The sequence below is a fragment of the Semicossyphus pulcher genome, unplaced genomic scaffold (assembly GCF_022749685.1).
Source record: "Semicossyphus pulcher isolate SPU_LCO1_2020_fin unplaced genomic scaffold, fSemPul1.0.p SCAF_6, whole genome shotgun sequence".
NCBI lineage: Eukaryota > Metazoa > Chordata > Actinopteri > Labriformes > Labridae > Semicossyphus > Semicossyphus pulcher.
In genome coordinates, this window is record NW_027211737.1 from 12,805,043 (window position 1) to 12,829,071 (window position 24,029).

A 24,029-nucleotide genomic window follows, 5' to 3' on the forward strand; every position below is an offset into this window, starting at 1 on the left:
AGGGTCTGCACACATACTGACCAACACACATGTATAGAGGCCCATAAGTGATGATTTATATTATATTATATTTGTAAAAGTTTATATTTTATTTTTCTATGAAAATCCTTCTTATTATACCTTTAACAATGCAAACAGTATTCAGATTTAGGTTTGGGTTAGTGTGTTGTGAAATGAGATTAACAGATAAGAAAACACAAAACTAACTGTGATGAAAGTGGAGAAGGGTGTTAGGAACAGAGGTCAGCATGAAGCCGGACAGAGTGAGGTAGTGCTGGGTTTCACTAGTCTGCTGGCTGCTCTGTTGGCTGCTCTGACGCGCTCTGCTACGGTGATCACTGTCGGTGAAATTGATTAAACTGCTTTATAATCAGACTGTGGGCAACCTCTTCTTCTGCCGTCCACTGTGATTCAGAGCGCTGACGCCGCTTTCAGCAAACTGACAGTAGGGACTCTCTGTTGTGCGTTGGGATTTTATAACTGATTTTTTTTTGGTCACATCATTCAGCCCTAAAAGTCAGTCTTTACAAAGGTAGCATGGCGTAATAAAAAGACAAACATAGGGAGAAAACCAGGGAGGCAGCCTGACAGTCACAAACTGACCTTGTTCCCATAGTCTCCCCCGTCCTCTCACATCACATCTTACCATACAGCCAAAGCCAGAACTTAACTTGTCCTTTTTTATTTTTTTGCCTGTCATTATGTCTGCGTGAGCCCTATATTTTAGTATTTCCTTGACATGCCAGGGTCTGTCTTTGCAGGATAATGATAGACTGCAGGCCATGGAGAGACGTTTTGTATTAGTCACTGGTAGGATGCAGGACAGCTGGAAAGATGCTTGTTGGTGAGAATATTGCTTGGTTATTGGGAATTACTGGACACATAATAATCATATACTGTATTATATAGACTGTTTTCTTTAAAGCTTAGCCCTGGATTTTTGTTCCACTGCATCATAGAGGCGGAAAGCGGCTTGATACTTGAGCTTGTAGTTGATTTCCGACTTTAAATCCTCGCCTGTTCTGAACAATTTCCTTGCTGTCATGGATCCAGCCTTTTTCAGTTTTTGCCTTTTCCCAACCTGCCTCCCTCGCTCCGTTCCCAGGCCGCAGGAAATGGCCAGAAAGCTGCCGGGCTTTATTTCTGTGCGTCTCAAGAATAGCAGCATTGTGTTGTGTTGGAGCCTGCATTGTTGTGGGAATGTAGGACTGAGCTGGAGAATACTCCAACCAAAACAAAAACCCTATGGTACCCAAAGTATTTTGCCTACACATGAGAAACAAACAAACAGCGTATGCAATACAAAAGATGAGTCTTTACTAGCTCACAGCTATTTAAGCCACTTGTTTCATTTATCAGTAGATCGTTGGAAACACTTTTAAAGTGCATATAGTCTGCATTAACCTGTTGCTTATTAGCATGCATATTCGTAGCATACTGGCTCTTGATTCTACAACTACTAATCCAATAGTTTCCCCTTTATGAACTCCTTTTTACTGCTGAATGATAGTACATTTGGAGGTTATTGTAAATAAATTAATATCTTAATATGCATTACTAAGCTTTGTGGTACTACCTTACAAGACCCCTACTGAGCAAAGCATGTAAGATTTATGTTCAACCACCTCCTTCCTTACTATAAATAAGAAGTAATAAAGAGGTTTTGACTGGTAAACACTTCTTTAATGGTCACTAGTTGTAGCCATACAGAATAAAGCATGATTAAGTGCTTTATAATGAGTACTTAAGAGACGATTTTTTTGCCGATATTTTCCAACACTTATTGCCAATTGCCGATTTTGATACTGATATATTGGGCACATTTTTTTCCACCTAATTGCAGAGAAGATCAAGTCTCCCTGTAGTGGAATTGATATCATGCCTACTTATTGTAGTGGCCCACTGGCAGATGCAGAAATAACACAATACTGTGCTTTTCAAATTGTACACATTCACTGGGCAGTATAAAAAACATATACATATATATATATATATATATATATTATATAACTATTTAAACCAAAGGTTCTCTACAAAATGCCATATTTATTTGTATGTAACATTATGTTTCAAATAAAACTGTAATATTCATACATCTTAGACAGGCTTGGATGATGAGATTTGGCCCCTCCTCACATGACCGATACTGAGCAACCATTGCAAATAGCAACCTTGCTGTCCGTTTTGCAAAGTTTGAAAAAAATGCCATACTGCAGACATCTTGCAGACATCTTGCACCCTTCTTCACGCTTGACGGAAGAGGCGTGGTACATGCAGTGCACGCGCACACTCGTGCCGAGTTAATGTCCTCGCATTACGTCAAGCTTTTTTAAGGGAATCGTCAAGCATTTAGGCAGAATTTAAGTGTTGTTTTATCGGCGGAACATATCGGCAGAAAAAGGATGTGTCTGCCGATGCCAACATGTCATTTTCAAGCCGAGAATATCGTGCATCCCTAAGCCAAAGTGTTACAAATATGCGTGCTAATCACCATCTAGTAAATATTGAATAAGTGCACTTTAAAATAAAGTGTTGCCCAAACATTTTTCGGATGCGATTATTTATAAAAGAACCTTTTCTTTGTTAGTGAATATGTTCCCTAAAGCCACTGTGTATAAGAGCATCAGCTTCAGTAAATGCCAAACAAAGATTAAAGGTTGCTCTCGCCCCATAGCAGTGTAGTGTGGGATGTGTTAGTATTTGTTTCTTTTTATATAATGTGTTAAAATATATCATGCTGACCCTTCTCGTTAAATGACAATGACTAATATTGTAGCTTTACAAACAGACTACTTCAGTGAAATAGTGACACAAATAACAGTCTCTTTTATCAATGGCTTATAGCTCTGCTCCGATGTCGCTACAGGCTCCAGCTCTCTTGTTTTAGCCTGAATCAGCTGATGCTCCCCTCCGGCTCTGGGAAGTTAAGGTTATATAGGCTGAGGTTATCTCATGTTTCAGTCCAACTTCCTCCTTTACAATATGTTCTTCAATTATGTAAGCTGTGTGCGTCTTGCGTTCTGCTCTGTTCATTATCAAAGCTCTTTCACATCTCACTTCACACGAACAGGAACACTGTGGCTCAGCCGATTCCCCCGTCCCTGCGACTGCAGATCCTTTTCGTTTAGGCCTCTTCTTCTTTTATGTTGCTGATCAATCAGTACTTTTAGCTGCATCTTTTGTAGCTGTTGTCAGGTCATGCCAGTTCTGCAGGATACGTAGCAGCTAGTTGCACTCGAGTATAAAACATGAAGTGAAAGGGATGAAAAAAGGGTCACATGGTGTCAGTTTGTGTTAGCTGTTATGTTGGCTAACAGGGGAACACACTGTTTTCCCTGTCATAGCAATATTGAATGGTTACTGTTATGGTTGGGAATTTTTCATCTGATAACGGACTTGTATAATAGTTGCTTGTGGGTGTGAATTAGTGGGTTCTTGTATTTTGCCAAATATTTGTTTGTGTCAAAGAAAGGCAAGGATGGAAGAGTGTAGTGATAGTTATAACAAAGACGACAGAAGCAAGTATTGTGTAAAATTAAAGGGCCAGTTCACAGATTTCCAAAGTCAGTCCTATCACGCTATTATGGGGAGCTAATGCCATTATGGTCGGATAAAAAATACAATTTGGCTCTGTTCCTTTGGAGGACGCCTTCCGCTTCTCCAATGGGACCTGGAAATACTCCACCAGACTAGTAAAACGCATCATCTGGTGGAGGCCAGGGAGCTCGCTAAACTACACTTCCTCAATATAGGACGCCCCCCTCCGATGTCATGTCTCGTTCAAAATCTTCAGGTTTGAAATGCAGACCTGAAGATTTTTTAGAAGATCCACCGGTATATTCTGGTCGTATTTCGTATTCTGTACCTGCAGTGAAACGTAGTATTTCACTCCAGCGTCTCTTGCTGGGCCGTTCCTTTCAGAGGGAGGGGCGCAATGCACGCTGGGTGTTGTAGGAATGTAGAATGTGTGAAACCACGAGCTGTTTGTACAACTTTCTCCACAGCTATGGCGCCAATTTCAAACATTATTGCTTCTATTGATTACAGAGAACACCAGCTTTGACGGACAGTGGCTTTTTCTAGGGGCGAATTGCTCCTTTAAGTCAGTGCTCTCAGTGTCTTATTTTTTATCAAGGTATATGTACTGTTGTCTCAAATTAATGTGCTAGGAATAAAGTAGTGCTACATGAACTAGAATTACATCTTTACTTGTCACTCTTCAGCATCACCTGTCTCCTCCATGTGTTTATTTTCAGCTTTCAACACAAATTAATTACAGTCACATAATATTTAAAGTAACATAACATTTGTACATTAAGTAGTGTTTCCAGCCCTGACGTAACTGTGCATTTTGGTATGCAGTGTGTGTGTGTGTGTGTTTGTGTGTGTGTGCACTGCTTGCTGCTTGCCAGGGCAGGGCAGGGCTTCCTGTAGCTGTGATTGCTGCCCGGGCAGAGCAGCGAGCGCACAGATCCTTTGGTCTCTGTTCCTCTTTTGCTTTGCCACCTGGACCTTCACCCACAAACCTGGCGCCGTCTCCTCCCCTCTCTCTCGCTTTTCTTCTTCTCTGTTTTTCTCACTTCCTGCCTGCCTTCTCATTATCCCCTCATCACTCTTTCTGTCTGTGCCCGTCTCCTCCTCTTCCTGTTCTTGTTTGATTCCCTCCTCCTTTTCTTTCCAGCAACTCCTTTTCTTTAACCCTCCTCACACACTCTCTGCCCGAGTTGTGACTCTGTGATTCAGAGAATGAAAATTCAAAGGTGGTAACAAAATCTGTTTTTCATCCCCAACCTTGTGATGCACATGTTGCCGCTTTTTTTTCCTAATTTATGTAGTTTTTCCACTCCAGTTTTACGGGAAAAACAGCAGTGTTTGATGTCTCACGGAGCCTTGATGCCATGCAGACTAATTGAGTCGTAAGCAATAGATTGGATCCGGCCGATCTCAGTAATAAGGCCGGGGCTATTTAAAGGTCAGAGGATGTGGCTTGCTGTAAATTGCATTTTATATAATGAGTATGAAGATTAGGAGCACAACCTATTTCTGTAGTAACCAACAACTGAAGGACGCATGGAAGTGTCTTTATGTGTGAAATATTGCTAATGTTGATTAGTCTGACAATGATTTTCTCACAGGCCTCAACATCATTTTATGTGAAGTATTTCTTAAGGAGTTGCAAGGACAAAATGAAGCTATTAAAACTTAATTATGTGGTCAAAGCCTACAGTACTTTACATAAGCTTTAGGTCTTTACGATTGATTTCCTCCCAGTCTTCTGCTGCATCATAAACTGCATTTTCACTGACATTAGCATGCATTCATGGCAGATGCCTCCGTCTATGAATACATGACCTGAAAGCTCACAGACCTCTTTTGTGTCTGCCTGTGTGTGTGTGTCTGCCTTTGTTTGTGTGTGTGTGTGTGTCTGTTGCATCAAACAAGAGCTGCTCCCAACTGGGAGCACACAGTGGTGTGTGAGAGCTGATACCAAGCTCTTGAGATATAAATAGGACCTCCCTGTAACAGGGCTTCCACCAGCAACACTGATAATTCTGTGTGTTGTATAAGCCTCAGTCTTTGCGTGTGTCCGTTAATATTAATGTTGTTGGTTTTTGCTCAATAACTGATGTCACATCTTTGTACTTTTTAAAAATCTTATTGTTGGGATATTTGTATTTTGTTTCAGCTTAAACTTGACAGTATGTGCATTTTGAATATTTAGCTCCCTATAGGCCGTAGGTGTCCACATTAGACATCCCACCAACTCTTCCATGCTGATGTCTGGGCATTTTGGTTGCAGTGACATACAACAGCACCACACATAACCCCCCCCTTCAGTATGTCCTTAGGTTGTTTGAAGCTTCATCTCACTGAGCTGACAGAAGTCATGAGGTTACTCATGCTGACAAGATCAATTCTTGTGTGACTTTCACGCATCCTGTTTCCTTCCTGCTTGATTAAAATCAGTTTTTGCTGTCCCTAGAAAAAAAAGAAATGTTAGTTTACTTCCACTTCTGTTGCTGCGAGCAGCAACATTAGGAGGGAAGGTAAGATCCGTGCAGCACATTGTTGCTGTCTTTTATTCTGATGTAGGGCTGATGTTTTTTACTGATCCAAGTCATACAATTTAAACAATTCACATCATAGTTTGAACTGTAGTTTGATTTATTTGCAGAGGAGACAAGCTACCTGGTAGTGCATCAGGGCACTTGGTTTAATTGTCAATTTATCTGCTGAATAGTTTATTTAAAAACTGCCTTCAACTAATTTGTTTTCTCTGACCAACATGAACATATTCAATATAAAAAGATTAAACAGGACAGCATCAAGTCCTCCTGTTGGACAACATGGAAGCAGAGAATATGATTATCAAATAAGTTGGTCGGTCAGTCATAAGCTGCTTCCCTGGCTGCCTTTTTTATAGGCACCTGTTTGACTTGTGCATTAGTCCTATTATTTTTTATTCCTATTTTAAACAGCAGTCAAGCTGCAGCCTCGGTTGTTTCTCAGTCACGGATCAGACATACAAACAGTAGCATTTGTCTGGTTTAACATTACACTTTTCTTGCCAACAAATCTGCTGCTGATGTCGACATGAATCACATTTAGTTGCTCAGGACAGCAGTTTCTCAGGCTGCCTGTGGCGTGCGATGCTGCAGGAAAAGCTTTACCAGATTTCTCTGAGGCGCAGGAGAGAGAGAGATGAAGAAAGCGACCAGTGTGCCTGTGTCACAGTGAAGAATGTGGGCAATGAGCAAAGAGGAGGAGGGAGTGATGAGTAAGGTGAGGATGCAGAAAGGAGGGGAATACAGGAACTTTGACTCTATTGTGCAGGAAAGTTTTCTATTTTGCTACTCAAAAAGAAAAAAAAACTTGAGTGTGGCCTCATTAGGCCCTCATTCAAGGTGAAAGTAAAGATCTGGAGATCCTCATGCCAGAGGACAGAGAGGATGAACAGAAAGGAAAAACCATGGGAACACAGACGGACAAACCCCCAGAGGGATTTGGATGAGAGGAAGTGTGTGTCTGCAGATGTGTGTGTACAGTATACTGTACATCTGTGTGTGTGTGTGTGCGTGTGTGTGTGTGTGTGCATGTTCTGTAGTCAGTGCTGAGTCATCCCTGGGCTGGCCAGGCAGATAGAAACAGGCTTCTGGGGGGGCCAGCTGGAGGGGCACAAGGCGGCACGCACTGAGCATGCTCTGAAAAGTACAGGAAGGGGATTAGTTGTTGTGACAGGACACATCCAGGAACTTTAGTGACGCAATACCTTACGCTGCCAAGTTTTCGCCCCGTCGCTGACGTGCGCGTGGTGCAAATGACAAAATATGAAGCTTTATTTCATCAAATATGTACACTTTCCTTCTCTTAATGTCGTCATTCAGGACGCGGAGAGGGAGGGAGAAGTTAGCCGAGAGATAACAAGACATGTTGCTCCATGTTTGGCACAACCACAACGACCCCCCCCCCCCCCCTTTTATTTCTTGTGGTTTTCTGTGATCTGTTGGACCAAAGCCTGACCCCCCCCCCACCCCCACCAACCCACGCACACGTAATGCACACACACACGCACACACACACACACATTCATACTTCCTGTACTTTGAATAGACCCTTCTCTGCTGCACTGGAGGAAAATGGTATGTACTCTGGGCACGCGTTGTAGCTTTGAGACTGATAAACCCGTGTTAATATAACCGGGGCTGACTGTTGAGCAGCTTATTTATGGAAAGCTCAGATACATCAATGTAGAAGTGAGATAGAGTATTTAAATAATGCATGATGGTGATTTTAAAACAGCTTCAGCTCCTCTAAACAATAATGTCTTCCTGTCAGTGAGTGTTTCATGGTGAGATATCCTGCCTGTTTTCACTACTTTTGTCGACATAGTTAACCATTACATACAACTGCAAACTCCTTTGATGCTTCAGTCGATCATCAACAAAGTTATTTCCAGTTGAAACTTAATATAAGAATATAAAAGAGTCATTGATTTGCTTCATTACACCAGTGTGAAAATCTAGCAGGACTGCGGCTGATTATACAACATTGTATCATGTCTGGGCTGTCTGCATAAACCAAGAAGCTCCACTCTTGCATCAGCTCGGGCCTCTGTGGTTGTTTGAAAATGTGTCTTTAACTGCTGCTTGATTGTTCTTGGGGTCAGCAGTGTAAACACACATCAAGTGAACAGTAAAGGATGTTTGAAAAGAGGGACAGGTTCAGAGCTCTCATTGAATACGTAGGAATGTTTCCTGTTTGCTCTTATCTTATGAATTTGGGGTTTACTTAAACCACTGTCTCATTTCTTCCTAAATACTTAACAGCAGTGAGTTATCCTTTGTTCTCCTATGCAAAGAACAATAATGGATAGTGGATAGTGGTGCTACTGATGATGATGTTTGTGGCCAATTACACTTTTAAAATAATAATCTAGAAGATTTTCATGTAAATAAATGTCTGTTAAGTCACTGTCTATCGCCGAATGAGGTAACTCAATGGTGATTGAGCCTATGGCCCACTGATGAAAGCCTTTGCTTTAGCAGTATTACAGACTGGGTGTCTGTGGTTACATTCGCGGAAAAAATCTCAAGCGGCGCCCAGTTAGTGACGGGTTTTCCATCACCCAGCGGTGGTTGGTCTGCCAGAGAGGGTAGGCGGAGCTAAGCGACTGTTTTCTCGATCTCTGCAAGTGTTGCGAGTAAACAGTAATCTACTATGGCTGAACAAACAAAGAAAAAATTGATGACTACAGATACAACTTCAAAAAAAAGTGGAAATCCAAAGAAAAAGAAACAAATTCAACGCTCAGATGAAGGCAAACAGTCTGAAAAGGAAAGCGACCGTCAGCGAGGAAAATCATGTTGCATCCGGAGCCAACCGTGGACGTCACACATGCAACACTGTCTGGATATCTATCTACCCGCAATTACCTTTTAGGTGCCGCCATAGAAAACAAAACACGTTTACACGGACTAAAAGCTTACAAAGATAAATCGTATGAGCGTATTGTGTAGTCGTATGCAGCAGTAGAGGCAAGAAGTGAAACAAAGTGCAGAACAGATAAGTAGGAGACAGACTGTAAGAGGTCATGGCTAACCACACACCACCCACTCAATGTATGCAGGGAAATTTTCCCATGAAATCCAACAACAATAATAGAGGGACGTTATGGTATTGGTTTAAGACCTCACAATATAATTGCACGATCCTGTTGCACGTCATCCCTCATCTCTCTATATTCCTTTCACATCTAATCAACAAGAAAAACAAGTAGCAGCTCAAATTAGTAGGTTATGTTATTCCCATTTTATTTAGATATAAAAAACGCCTATCCAAACATTTAATTGTCTCATCTTTTTATAAACTCCTAATTCAATAATGGGTAAAAGAAAAGAAAATGGTGAAAGATTCAAATCAAGCATGACATTAGGGTGTACATTTAAGCAATCACAGTCCATGTAATGGCCCTGACATGATGTAGTCCACATCTTTGAGGGGGGTGAAAAAAGCAGAAGGAACACTGAAACAGGTCACATGTAAACACACAGATGGCCAAGCAGGCAGTGTGGTTGATTGAGAAATTTTCTAACCATACTTCCTCAGTCAGGGGCTCATTCAGCGTCTGGCCCAATGACTTATTACCGTTTTCATTCATTTAAAATACTTCACCGTCTGACATCCATTTCACTGCACTTTGTTACCGATTTAGTCGTCTTTATTGGCTCCACTCAGCTTCACTCTCCTCATTTTCTTCTTAACCTCCGACAGTGAAACAACATTTCCTGAAGTTCTCCTGAAATACATGCAATTACATTGTTTTTGCTCTTGATTCAATCAACTCTTTTCCCACAAATTGAATGGTTATCCATTGTCCTTTGAGTGAACCGTGGTCGTCCTTATCTATTAAGATACTCTGTGACTGGTTGATTGCCAGAGATTCTTTGCAGGCCCATGTAATCCAGTTTAGGCTGTTTAACATTGAGAGCAGATAAAATCAGACTTTTGGCTGTCCTTTCTCAATGTTTGAACTCTTTCAAACTTTCAAGTAGTTCAAAGAAATGCTCTGACTAGTTTGCCAGTTCAGTCTTTAGTGTTCCACTTCTTGCACAACACTTCAAATTATCTTGATTTGCCTCTAATTACATTTCCATATCTCTCCTTTTGTTTGTCGCTCATTTCCCCTTCTTTTCTAAACCCTTTATCCCTCCACTCTCGTCTCCAAATCGACTCCTTTACCCCCTCTCCTCTCCAACCACCCATTTCTCTTTTTCTCTATCCTCTTCTTTCTGTTTCCATCCTTTTGTGTTTGGCAGTGGTGATTCTCAGCCGGTCTGGTTACTGCAATGAATGGTAACACTATCCATCCAGCCAACACCACCACAACAGCAGGAGGAGGCCCAGGCTTGGCAGCGCCCCCGAGAGGCTGGAGGGAATTCTGTGAGCTGCACGCCATCGCCACAGCCCGGCAGCTGGCCGGACACTACCAGAGCTTCGCCAGAGAGCGGCCGCAGCATGACGTGCTCCCACCAGAGACCTTTTCAAAGCAGTTCGCCGACCTCTTCCAGCAGCACTTCTGCTGCGAGGTCGACAAAGATGGCACCCCGCTCAGCCAGACCACAGGCTCTAGCCCTACCGGTAGTGCTTCCTCCACCTCTTCATTGGCTACTCCCCTACCATTAGAGGGTTTGATCAGCCGATTGCGGATAACATCTTTGTCGGGGGTGCAGGACTACCGGGAGGCGGGCCGGTCAAGTGGAGGAGCTGCTCCGTTTGCTGTGGTGTCACCAAAAGTTGAGCCAGTGGTGGTGAGTCGGGAACAGGAGCAGCCGCTGCGATGCGCTGCAGGAAACTCCTCATCGGGAAACCAGGCTGCTCTCAGAGGGTCAAATCGTAGTATCGGCAGCGGTTCACTGCTGATTCGTAGCCGCAGCAATGAGGAGATCTCAGGCAGGGATCGTCGGCAGGTATCGCAACGGTACTCCTCTGATTCCTCAACTTCCAACCCTGGACATGCTGACGTCACACATTTCTCTGTCAGTCAAATCCGACAGACTGTTAGACAGCTACTCAAGAAACGTCCCGTCCCCAGCCCCCCCTCGTCCCAGGACCTGTCTCTTAACAACCCTACTACTAACAACAACAGCCCCCAGAATAATGCTGACAGAGTGGGTGGCATTTCCTCCACAAATGAGGAAGTGTCCTCCTCTTCCTCGTCCTCCCACTCTTCCTCCTGTCTGAACTCTGAAGTCACGCCCCCAACTTCTTCTTCACATGTGTCCGTGGCAGGGGTCACCCCTCGCTTCCTGGATCGTTTCCGCTGGTTGCGCGGCGGGAGCATGAGGCAGAGGAGGTCAGAGGTGAGCGGCTGCTGTAAAGAGGGCACACTGAGGTACATGCTGGTGGATGACACTATCTCAGACGCTGAGCACCGCTTTCAACGCTGCCGCCTGCTGGTCAGGAGGATCAGGGATGCACAAGGAGGAGGAAGAGGAGGAGGGGAGAGGTACCAGTTGGAGCTCTATGATCCTCCAAAGGTAGGAACATTTGCTTATTCTTACAGTTATTCACCCAAACAAGCAACTACTGCACATATGTACACTTTGTGGGTTTACTTGTGGACATCGTTATATATAAATATGATTCACTACCCTCAACTACACACCGCAATCAACACATTTACTTACTACTACTGTTTTTTAGGTGTGTGCACATGCTAGCATTGTTGTTTTGTTGACAGGTGACTGTAAGTAAAGCGAAGGAAAGCAGCAGTGAGGCTTTTTTGATTTGTAAGCTTAGCTTGCATTTAGCTTGCAAAACATTGTACATGACCTCAAACATGTTGACTACTCAAACTTTAACACCAGGGGAAATATGCTGTTAGCTTTTGTTCCAAACGTGTGTGAAGATAGATCCGGATTTCATCTCAGCATACCAATGCAGCACTGAGTATCATGTCCAAGTTGAGACTTCTTTTGATAAGAAATTAGTTTGAGTTTTTTCTGAGTTGTAGGTTGAAAGCTAAGCTAATCAAATCCTAGCTCTAGTTCGATAGTTAATCCACCGACATAAGAGTGGTATCTTCTCATCTAACTCTTTGCTTGGAAGGCAATTAAATGTATTTTGCAAAATGCTGAACTTTCAGAGGTGAAGTAGGGACAGTGGAAAGTATCAGAAATGTGGGGAGAGAGAGAGAGTGAGGATGACCTGCAGCAAGGAGAGCGTCAGAGTCGAACCTGGGGGGCGTTGCATGGATGGCTGTGTCTCTATACACGGGGCGTGCGATTTACCCGCTGAGCTAAACCGAGCTTAAAGCCTATTGAAATTAAGTATAGGGTCAAGTTAGCCACATAATCACATTTTGATTAATTATCTATTTTATTTTGATTTTAAAGCAAATCATAAAGCCTAAGTCTCTGCTATTTTTACAACATTTAATGATTTTCATCTTATTTTTCACGTGTTTTAGCTGTCACAGACGTTACACAACAATGCATCTATGCAGAACATAAAAATGGCTGTCACTTCTGTCTTATTGTTGTTTTAAGTACAGCACATTCCTTATGTCGTTGGGGGTTGTGCTGCGTTTCATTGTGTGTGTGTAGTTCTTGAAAATGTTTGTTTGCTTCTTCTCAGAACTGCACTGAAACCTTTAACAGCTGGCAGGTTCCTCAGAATGTGCAAGACAGATCAGTTAGTGTTCATAAATAGGACTAAAACCCACACAGTGTTTTGTTTAAAGGGGTTGGTAAATATCCAGGCTGTGGCACAGTGCATGTTCATACTCTTAACTAACAAACACACATTTCCTGTTTCCAGCTGTTTGAGTTGCAGGGGTTTCCCCCCCTCCTTTTTCAAATCGTCTCTTTTCTCTCTGTTTGTTTTGTTTTTTTATGTCATATTATTTCCGCATCTCAAAAGCTCCTTTTGGTGTTCAGTTTGCCACATGACAAAACAAGACCAAAGCCGACATGACATTTAGCGTTGTCTCAGAAAGCTGTACATTGTGTTGCTGCCTTTCATGGCACCTCCAGCGTTTTGATTTGTTTTTGTACTGCAGACAAAGAAGGTGCTGTGAAGCTGAGCTGGTTCTGACCTGCAAGCCAAAGAGTGATATTACTAGTTCAGTGACAGTTTGCTTAAAACCAATGAGAGCATCATGTCAGTTCTTGCCTTGCATGCTGAGAAGCAAAGCCTCTTCATCAATGGTTTTACACATAGACCTTTAAACAAAAGATGGAGCTAAAGTGACATCACCCTTTGGTTTCTCGACAGCGTTAATGAAGCCTCGAGTTCGCCGCCATGTTGCTTTTCTGGAGCCAGAAGTGGCTATAATTGGATGAGAGAGTTCAGCTGGAGAGGAGCGAGGGGTTGGCATACACCAAGTTATCAAAGCTAAACAGTCTACATCAGGGGCTGATTAATTAGCTTGTATACATGCTACTTAGTGCAAATATAGCAATACTATAACACAGGAATTTAAATCAAAGAAAAGCCGGAGGACAGTCTTCTTGGATGGCCAGATAGTTTCATAAATAACACAACAACACAGAGAGGTTGAGTTCAGTGACAACAGATATACATGTTAATTTCTGCTCTAACAAGGACACTTTTAATTTCATGGACACTCGAGGAACTGTTTTTTGCAGTTCGCATTCAACACTGGAGGTTGCTGCTTGGTTTCACACTGATAACCTTGTTAAGATTGGTTAGGAGATAGTTTACCCTTTAACCCAGTTAAAGAATATTGAGGAAGTAGAGTTACTGTTCATGTGACCAGTGATGTAATGTAATCTGTCTGTGCCTCACTGATTACTGCCACATATTCATTCATTTCATGCATTAATGCAGCACAGCATTTGCCCAATGAGGCTTTTTTTTTTGGCTCAGCAACCTCAAAGAATCTGCAACGTTCATGTCTTCTTAAACTCTTCAGTAAATAGATATGCCTCCTACACTATTTCCTGTTTGTTTGAGGTTTGTTTCAGCCACTCATAACTTTTCTGCTTATTACTTCATGACTAAAACATCAAGTCAACATTTAGAAAATATGAAATGATCACATTTAGAATACATTTGCTTGAGTTACTAGAAATTCTAAACTTTGAAAAAGACATATCAGCTTGCCTTCCCCTGACCTGGATTGACAACGCAGCAGGAAGTATTTTTCTGCCTGATATGTATGCTTAGCTCTCCACATGAGACCTCATGGCATAAAACCCTGCTATATTTCCAGATGGGGCCAGCTGCAAGGCTGCATGTGCCTGCACACCCAGTCCCCCAAGATCCCCAACCAGTAATCAGAGCGTCTAAGTTGACTGCAGTCCTCAGCCGCTGTCATGTGTAAGGTCACTGGAAGTACAGTTCAGTCTCTTCAGGGTGTGTGCAAGTGTGTATTCTGGCACAAACAGAGGTCAATGAAGAAGAAGTTGCATGCACGTGTGTGTTTGAGAGTTTATGTGTGCAAGTACGGTTTTATATTTAGCAGCCCTCAACTCCTCAGCCAGCTGCAGCCATAACCATGTGCGTGAGTTAATTCAGTTGATGATAGAGCCAGAGCTGTGCGTGTGTGCATGTGTGTGTGTGTCAATGTGTGTGTGTGTATGTGCATGCATGGATATGAGAATGGGAAGGCATTGGCAGGATTTTCCTGGCTGATTATGATGCTGCTTTAGTTAGCCAACTGCATTGCAGCTCTGAATACTCCCTCCTCTCTCTCTTCTTTGTGTGTGTGTGTGTGTTCATGTGTGTGTGTGTGTGTAATCTTGGAAGGGCAGAGAGTTAAGGCCCTGAGAATGCCCTTAAAAGGAAGGAGAGCTGTGGGCTTGCGTGAACACATTTAAACATACACAGAAAAGAGCACATGCGTTCACACCCTAAGAGAAGTCATTTAGACACACCAACCTGTAATAAGTTGGAGCTGCTGTCTTAGATATTGTGTCGGTACCATTTTTTTTTTGTGGATGTTAATTGGGGTTTCACACATCTGTGGCCTCTTTCTGTGACTGTGTGTGTGTAGGTGTGGGAGCATGCATGCCTGCACGCTGCACGCACATTGTGGCTGCACAGAAAATGATGATCAATGGGTGGCATATATATATTTTAGCTTAGGTCTTTTTATGTGTGCGTGTGATCATCTGTGAGTGTGTGTGAGAAACAGCAGTAATATCAGTGAGCTGATTTAGCACAAAAGAGGAAGCTGCATGGAAACTGATAATGCATTCGCGTGAGAAAGCCCCAGTCGAGGCAGGGCTGTGTCACAGCAAAAGCTGTGGCAGGTTTTTTGATGCATTTCAAATGTGCATTGCTAACTCTAACCCGAAAGGCAACTTTAAACTGCTTACATGAACGTGGGGAGGTGAAAGCATGCCAGTGGACTGCGCAATACACCAAACAACAAGGGTGAAAGTATATAAAGGGAAAATACATTCAAAGCCTTTTATGACTGCGTTTGTCTTGTCCAGGATTTCATTCTGTCAACATGTCACTGGAATGAGTGCTGCTGAAGTGTTTGCTTCTTAATATCAGAACAAAACGACTAATAAAAGGCTGCACAGATGTCTTTGCAGTTTGAAGTGAAAATAATCAAGAGGCAAGGACTTTGTATGGACATTATGTCTGCTAGCACCTGCTAGCTTTTTGCTACACGCCTCACATTATTCACGTTAACTTATGAAATAGTAAACTCAGTGATGTTAAAGAATTACATTTAGTTCCGATGTGCATTGCATCATTTTTTCTCTAGGAAATCTTGCTGAACTTTTAAGGACATTGTTTGTTACTAGTTGGATGAAAATGTGTGCCATAATTCTTGAGCAGTTTTGCATTATATATTTTTTGTTCATGAAATAAGTGACCTATGTTAGTCCCTACATGCTTCTTAAACTAGCGCTCATACAGGCGGGTTTTGGGTCTGTATTTTTTTTGTGCAGTATTACAGATGGACTGAGAAGCTGGCCAAGCCAAATAGATGTGACTTGTTTTATTGCAGAAGTGAATGTTGTCATGTCAGCTGGAATGAGCCAATGTCTCCACAATGTCCTCTGTGTTTGTCTGAGTCTTTAACCTTACATTCCCCGTCCTCAGTATCTCCATGAGTTCAGCCTGACTCATTGACGCATGAAAAAAATGTTTGTCTTTGTGTCATTTTGGGGCTGAATCCAACTTTTTGAAGTTGAATCCTACTTGGCTGTTCAGTCCGGTGAAAGCTTCAACCACGTGTCTCTTTTTTTCTGTTCAGTGTCACACCTAACTCCTGGTGTGCTTTCACACCTAAAGTCTGTTTGTTTGAGCCAAATCAAAGACCAAGTTACAGTGTTGCATTTTGCCTGAGTTTGGTTTGTGTTCACACAGCAGCTTTTACCAGCGGACCAAAAGTTTTGATGCGCGAGGAAACTGCTTTCTTATTGGTCAGAATTTCCACGAGCACACTCCTCCGTCACACTAAACACAGTCGCAGACGTTAATGTTTTATTGTCTGAGTTTTTTTACTTTTAACCAACATCGTCTCTCTCTCTACTCATCCTGCTGCCTTGCTGTGTGGCTGTCTCTGCAAGTCTCAGCACCTGTTCACAACCGACAACGCGCAGTTTCTTGGTTTGCTTCCTGTATTTGGTCCTACTTTAAGTCCGATTATGTTCTCACCTGAATCGGACCGCGGTTCGTTTGGAACCACAGACCAAGTCCTGTGTTTTCTGGTGGACCGTGGTCTGGTGGGTTGGTCCACACCAGAGTTCTAATGCGTGTTCTCACCTGTCTAAACAAACCGGACTTTACTCTGAAAAGTCGGGACCTAAACTGTCAGGTGTGAAAGCACCCTTATTGTGAGCATCATTTCCAGCTGACTACTTTCTTTGTGGTTCAAGTCGCCTCGCTAACAGTATCATTTAATTGGATGATACTTTAAAGGTTCTTCCAGTATCGTAATGAGCAGTTTTTCTCGAGTCTTGGGAGCCATCTTTTTACTATCCTCAGCTATGACTTTCTGTCAACCAAAGTAATTCTTTCTACCACATCGAGCCCTACTTTTCCTTTCATCTGACGTATAGTAGTTAAGGTTACAGACAAGGTCAGCAACTTGCCAGGAAAATCGTGGTATTCTGTCTTCCAGAGTCGGTTCCCACAGACTTCTACAGACTGATGTGTGGATATGTTCCCTCAGACCTCCTGTAGACTTCATTTTAATCACACCCTTCTCATCTCATCGCAGCTGTGTGTGTATGTGTGTGTTTGCATGTGTTTGTTCCAGCTCTTCTAGCCTTAATCTGTCCCACATGTTTTCATTTCACGCTGTGTGTACGTGTGCCTACACTATGCATCATGTTGCTCTTGGAGTTTGTCCTTCTCTGTCTTTATGTGTTTGTGCTTTGTGCATATTTTTTCTATATGATAGCATATATTGTAAAAGCTTTGTATCACATTTGGCTCATGTGATACCTTATCTTTTGCCTTTACTAAACAGATAATCCAGTAATAGGCCGTACAAGGAGGCTAAATGTGGAGTTATGCCTCATTAGAGCAACAGAATGGTTAAGTTAAACAGCTGAACTCAAAAAGCGTTAAAATATTTGTGTTTATGCATTCTTGTTTTTATTTATTTGTACACTTTCTCTGCACCCATGCTGTTTTTTCTCGGCGCAGGCCTTTTTTCTCTCGTTCTGACAGTAATAGAGGACTTTGCAACATCAGTGGAAAATACTTTTCCAACTAGCAGACTCTGGTGTCCATCTGTTCTGTGTTACTTGTTGTACTTTGGTCTCTCATATGGCAACATGCAGCGTTAATATGGCTCTCATTGCATACCACAACTAAAGCTCTGAACACACACATGGGCCCCAGTCAGCTGAACCAGAAACAGAATGAAACTAACCAAGAGAGACACAGGAAACGCAACAGCAGGAGACTCGAGAGAGACAGACGGAAAGTTCAGTAGAGGAGCCAGCAAGGAGGAGGAGAGACAGACACGATCAAGCTGTCTGTCGGTCTGTGTGTGATACGGTGTTTTTAAAATCCACGGTCTGGAGAATTCTTACAGAAAGTGTGAGAGAAAGTATTTCGCTTTTATACCTGGAAGTGCAAATACTTCGCTATGTATTGATTGTGTCATGCACAAACATGTACTCATCCCACGTGAACTTATAAGAGATCAAAAGACAAGTTCAGACATGAACATTGCTTCTTACGTTTCATTGCAAACAAAGAAAACAAAAGCTTCTTTCATAAAATATATTTTAAAAAAGTTTTTGTAATCATTCATTTAGATGAAATACTCTATAATAGAATTATGGACATTTTGCTAACATTAAACCCATTTAAATCGTCATGTGTTACGTTTATCAGGCCAGGACAACAGGAAGTTGACTTTTCTCTAGGGAGACTCTGAACGTAACTGTGCACAAATGTTGGCTGAATTCTTCATCAAATGAGCCTTTACACTGTAGACTTTCTTCAGCGAACATACTGCACTGTTTCAGTCTGTCTCAATTAAGCCAAATTAAATCAATAAAAATACTTATTTTCTCTCAAATTTGCTAACAGCTGAATGTGTTTGTTTACTAATTTTGTCTATTCTGCTGAAAGCATTGAAGAACAACGTTAAAGAAATCCTGTCAAACAAAACAAGAACTTTTAAGACATGGAAGATGGAAGATATGGTAATTGTGGACATTGTAATGTTCAGCATTGTATGACTCTAAAGACACCAAAGAAGTAGTTGTTAAAATAGTCATCTAATTAATACATGATGAAAATTGCTTTTAGTTGCAGCCCTGACACTTGCTGCTGATTTTGACTCAATATGTTTAAATACAACATTTTTCTCCGTAACAACAACAACGTGTTTTCGTGGAGTCGTGCAGATCTTCCAGATGTCCGGTCCGCCTGTGTTGATACGAGTATGTAGAGCAGTGATTATTTCTTCACAGAGACTTGAGTTTCATTTTGAATCATTACTTGTCTTGTATCTCACCCACAAGTCAAATCTTTAATTCTTTCCAGGGATCGAGTTTCATAAAACCTAGAAATCATGCCTTGAACTGAGGGACTGACTCATGTAATGGATATGTGCGTGGGTGCACGGTGTGTTCACCATATTTATATATGCTGTGGATATCATGTAACGGATCCATTGTCTCTAACCGGACGGATTGCAAAATTCTGATGACTGGTAAAGTGTGAGAGTAAAAGTTTGTTATCTTTGTTCATTAAACTAGATTTATTTTCTGCCATAAAGGTTGTGCTTTTTAGTTTCTTTTCACTGACCCGCCTGAACTTGTCGCCCTCTTCCGTCTTATTTTGCGTCAGCAGATCTTTATGAGGTACAGCCCACAGAGATTTGAGGGAAATTCTGTAGAAAAATCTGGGTAACACAACCAATTCAAATCCTCAGGCAACCAACCAGTTGGCTCTGAATTGAAAAAAATCCCCCTGGAAACAATACCTCTGTTTGGTTGGCACAGTGATGTTGGTTAAAGTGAAAAAGCAAACATGAATTCATCCTTAGATTTGTGCTTGACCTCTGAGCTTAAGGAAACACTCGTGATTTCCCAACAGTCAAGTTATGCCTCGCCACAGAGGTCAGTGTGAGGTTGGTTGCGCAAAGATGGAGGCAGCTACCAAATTTATTTCCTGTTTTTTTTTTTTTTTTTTTTTTAGAAAAAAATTATCTAAAATTTCATAAAACTGTGGAAAATACCCACCACAACTTTCCACAACTCACTGTGACCCCTTCAGATTAGTCAGGCCAGTGTTCTAACATCACGGGGAATTATCATTTTTTTTTTTTTTTTTTTTTTTTTTCACTGTTTTGGATGTTTTGTTAATCAGTTAGTTGAAAAAAAAAAATGGTTACAATAATGTCAAACAGAGAAAAGCACTGAAGTCTTACTCTTTTTTTCTTACTTAGTTGATTGATTCTTTTATCACAAGTTCAGATATGACCTTAATGTAACCGGTTAAAAAACAGAGGGTTTTATGTTTTTCTTTATTATGTCTAAGATAGTTTAAGTAAGTGGCCTTTCCCATTTGGTCTCAGTCTGTACTTCATCGTGCGGTTGGGTATGCTTTGTGTAGCTATTTGAATGACAGCAGGCTGTTATTTTACATTTGTAGTCATAGCAATTTGTAGGTTGCAGGATGAGGCTACATGCAGCTGCAGGTTTAATATGTGCATGTATCTAATACTAATGCAACAGCCCTGCAACAAATACACAATTTAAACAAGTAAGATTCATCTGTGTAAAATTGATTGACCTTATGATAAAACCAATGACTGTATATATAGATGGACAACGCGTCTCCATCTGCTCTCATTGTACGGAATTGATGCCAAAATAGCCCCTGTGATAGGCGCTGCCATCTTGCAATGGTGACGTCATATGGAGCCAGAGTCCGCGCAGTAGAGATCGGCGTAGCCACTTCTGCTAACCAAAACACACACTTAACTTACCGAAAAAACTGCAAAGATCCCACGCCGCCGTGTTCAACAGCAGAACAGCTTCTTGTCTTGGTCTGAGTTTAACATTCACAGATATGTAAACTTCAATGACTGTAGTGATTGTTTTAGTTACGTCTCCTCTCGCCGTTCCTCCTCTACTCTGCTAATCCTGAACAGATCGTCTGCAGGAGCCGTATTTGTCAACAGAGCTGTCAATCATCCTTTTGACAGCATCAAATAACTAATTAAAAATAAAATTGGCAGAAAATGTAACCCTTGGACATAAATCATCATGATAAGAACTAACTATAATGACAGAAACCATGTTTGAGAAACATTTATTTGGAGTGTATTTTGATTCTGTTAACATGGAGGAGGCGAGCTTTATGACCTATACTGCAGCCAGTCAGCAGGGGGCGCTCCAAATGCTTCACTTTTAGGGAGCTGTCATGTCGTCCATCTTTTTATACAGTCTATGGACATCTATGGATGCACCTATTTAAATCTGGATCTTGTGATGCCTTTATAACTCAAAGGTTTGGAGATAGAACTTGTGATGAGGCTTTTAGTTACTGCTGACTGTGACAAACTTACCATAATGGAGAAGTTGATCTGAGGTGACAGCCATTAAAAAATGCATGTACATGGGAGCGTTTTTAGTTAAAGAAAGGGGCAGGAGAAGATTGGGCATCATTAAGCAGAATTAGGAACAATAAACCTCAACCAAAAATAGTCTTGGTGATCATAAAGCTGGTTACATTTTATGGTCGTTTCTGTAACCACAATAAAAAGGAGGATTTATCATCTTACTGTCGTGGAAAATATGAGTGATCATCATAGCATGATCCAGCTTTTTGTTGGTGGTGTGTTGGACACTGGCGTCTGTTGATGGAGTTTCAGGTTACATTCAATGATTTATAGTTTTGCCTCTTAATTAAACGACCTCACACAACACAATTCCTGAAAGTGGGTTTGAGGGATTAAGACTTGGTATAAAACCAACGTTAAGCTAAAATCAGCAGTAATGACTCTTGTCAGGAAAAAGTGACTCATAAATAGATTCTACCAAGTTCAAACCCACAAATTTCCAAGTACAGATCTTGGACCAAATATAACCAAAACTTCAAAGAGCTGCAACTTCTCAGATGTTGCACACTACATAAAGTAAATCATGCTATTCTCTTTCTTCTACTTCTGTTAACAACAATGGGCATCTGTAGACAAAACAAAGACATTTCTAACTATTTAAGAATAAAAATCACTGGTTTCTGCTCTTGATTTTTCTGTGCTATATTAAAAGACATGTCAGGGAATATATGTTTATGTACCAAGGTCTTGCATACGATGTTCAATGCAGGAGAGAAAGCAGCCTGTGGATGAGGCCTTCATGACACTCAGCGGGGAAGCCTTGCATATCTCTTTGGAAGACTACTAAGGTCGGTCATAAAGCCCTGTAGCGGTCGGGCGCTCGGATAAGTTAGCTGGATGAGAGGAGGGCCCAACTTGGGGTGAGATTTCAGGATGAGCAGTGTTGATATGATTCTTGTTGTGGAACAGTGGATCTGCTCTTCAGCCTTGGGAGGTGGCTCGATGGGATCGTGGGTGTTTGTCTGTTTAGACTACAGAAGCTTTGACTTCCCACCAACAAGTCCAGAGTGTTCTTGGCAAGGCTTTGGCATTGACCAGGTGTCTAATGTCACTATTTCAGTTTTTCCTTGGTTTTTAAGGACATACACTCAAAGCGTACTTAAGACCGGTGGAGTATACAGTTTGGTGAATGGAAGTTTGCCTTTAAGCTTTCTGCAGACGCCCTTTTTTGCTGGTGTAAACTGTAGAGGTTTGAAGTCAACACCTCCGAGTCTGAACCCATCATTCAGCCTGATTTGACTTGTTTAGTAATTGATGTCCCAAGTGATCATATTTAAATGTCCAGGGTTTGTAAGATAAAGCAGCAAACTGATATGCAGGAGTGAGTGTAGATCACAGAATGCAGCTTTCTCTGCAGGGTGTGAAAGAGCTCTGAGTGAAATGTCTGCCTTTAGCGTCAGTTAAGGTGGTTCAGGCATCTGATTTGGACGCCTTCATGCAAGTCGGACATGTTGGTGACACTGGGGCCGGATCCAGGACAGGGAAAACTGGAGTGCAGAAGCAATCAGGGCTACCTTATGTAGCTTGCTGCCTCTGCAACTAGATGGGAATAAGATGGATTGAGAAGGTTTTTTTATTTACACCTCACACCCCATTATCATTTAATGCACATTTTTGATTATATTAATTAGTTCGAGTTTGTTTTGTTTCGTCTTTAGGGGACAGAAAAAACCTTCTTCTCATACAGTGTTGAAAATGCCTGAGTATGGGAGGAGTGGTTTTTTCGATTGTAAGTACGTGTGTGTGTGTGCTCGAGAGTGTTTCAGTGAGACAAAAATCTATAGAAACATCTAGAGGAAGTGGAGTGGTTAGAGTCATGTGGTCAAGATGTTTGTCAGATCTATCGTCTCTTTCTAGTTCTGTCTTTCTCTGCAGGAGGGGTTGTCATGCTATCTTTGTGTGTCTCCGCATATATACATACACTATATATTCTATATGTGCTGATCAGTACATGATCTTAAATAGGTTTTACATTTTGTTTCTCCCCAGTCATAACCTATTTGTTGAACTATATTGTGTACGTGCGTGTGCGTGCGTGCATGTGCGTGCGTGTTACCTACAACCACAGTGCCAGTGCACATGACCTTGCTGAGCTGCATGTGGAAAGCCCCCAGAGAAACATTTCTCTCTGGGCCTGTGTTCTTCTTATTCACCAGTGCCACACTCACAAACACACACACAAACCTGCACAAATCATAATGTTACTTAGCACCATTATTCCATTGTTAGCTTTAGTGTTGCAGTAAGAGAAGTTTATGAAGTACTGTTTTTTATTTGCATGTAAACACCTGCAGCACACACCATAGACCCACAGAGGAATCCATGGATACACAGAATGGTATTTACACTCAGTCACCAGTTTATGATGTACAGCTAGCTGAATCTAATGCAGTCTTGTACGACAGTCCTGCAGTAAATCTTCCATGATGTTTGTTGAAACAGTTTCAGGCTATCAGAAGTGTTGACTCAACTTTGTGGCCATTTTTGAGGATGTAGTTTTTTGCCTTTATTGACTTCGAGATGTTTCAGTTACACATTAATAGATACCACAAAAAGCAGTTCCTTGAGTGGCCATGCGAGGCTGGTTCCAAAAGCAAGTAAATCCAGACCATGCCTTATATTCAAGGGCCCAACTGTAAAGTCTTTACAGCCTGGTACAAAAATGTTTTTGGTCTCTTTACGTTCCACACGCTGCCTTGGCTTCTTTTGTCCGATAAATAAACAACTACACTCCACAACATAGTTCTTAATTCAGCAGGAAACACGGCAAGTTCATTCAACAGGAAATTAATTAGCCAAAGCCAGCACGAATTGACTCCTCTCCACCCTCCGGCCAGAATGTAACATAAATGTTGTTCTATTCATAGACTTCAAAGCATCTTTGATCGGTCATTTAACATATTGAGATAATTAGGGAGAAAAAATATCTGTATTGATAATTGAATAG

At 41.6% G+C, this 24,029-nt stretch overlaps 1 protein-coding gene across 1 annotated transcript in view; it reads left to right on the forward strand.

Annotated features, from left to right (window-relative positions):
- Positions 1-24,029, forward strand: part of sh2b3 (SH2B adaptor protein 3) — a 54,532-nt gene that overhangs the window by 5,858 nt on the left and 24,645 nt on the right. Inside the window, exon 2 of the mRNA XM_069683818.1 lies at positions 10,317-11,537. Coding sequence (XP_069539919.1) covers positions 10,347-11,537 — 1,191 coding nt within the window. The 5' untranslated portion in view covers positions 10,317-10,346. The remainder of the gene's footprint in view (positions 1-10,316; positions 11,538-24,029) is intronic.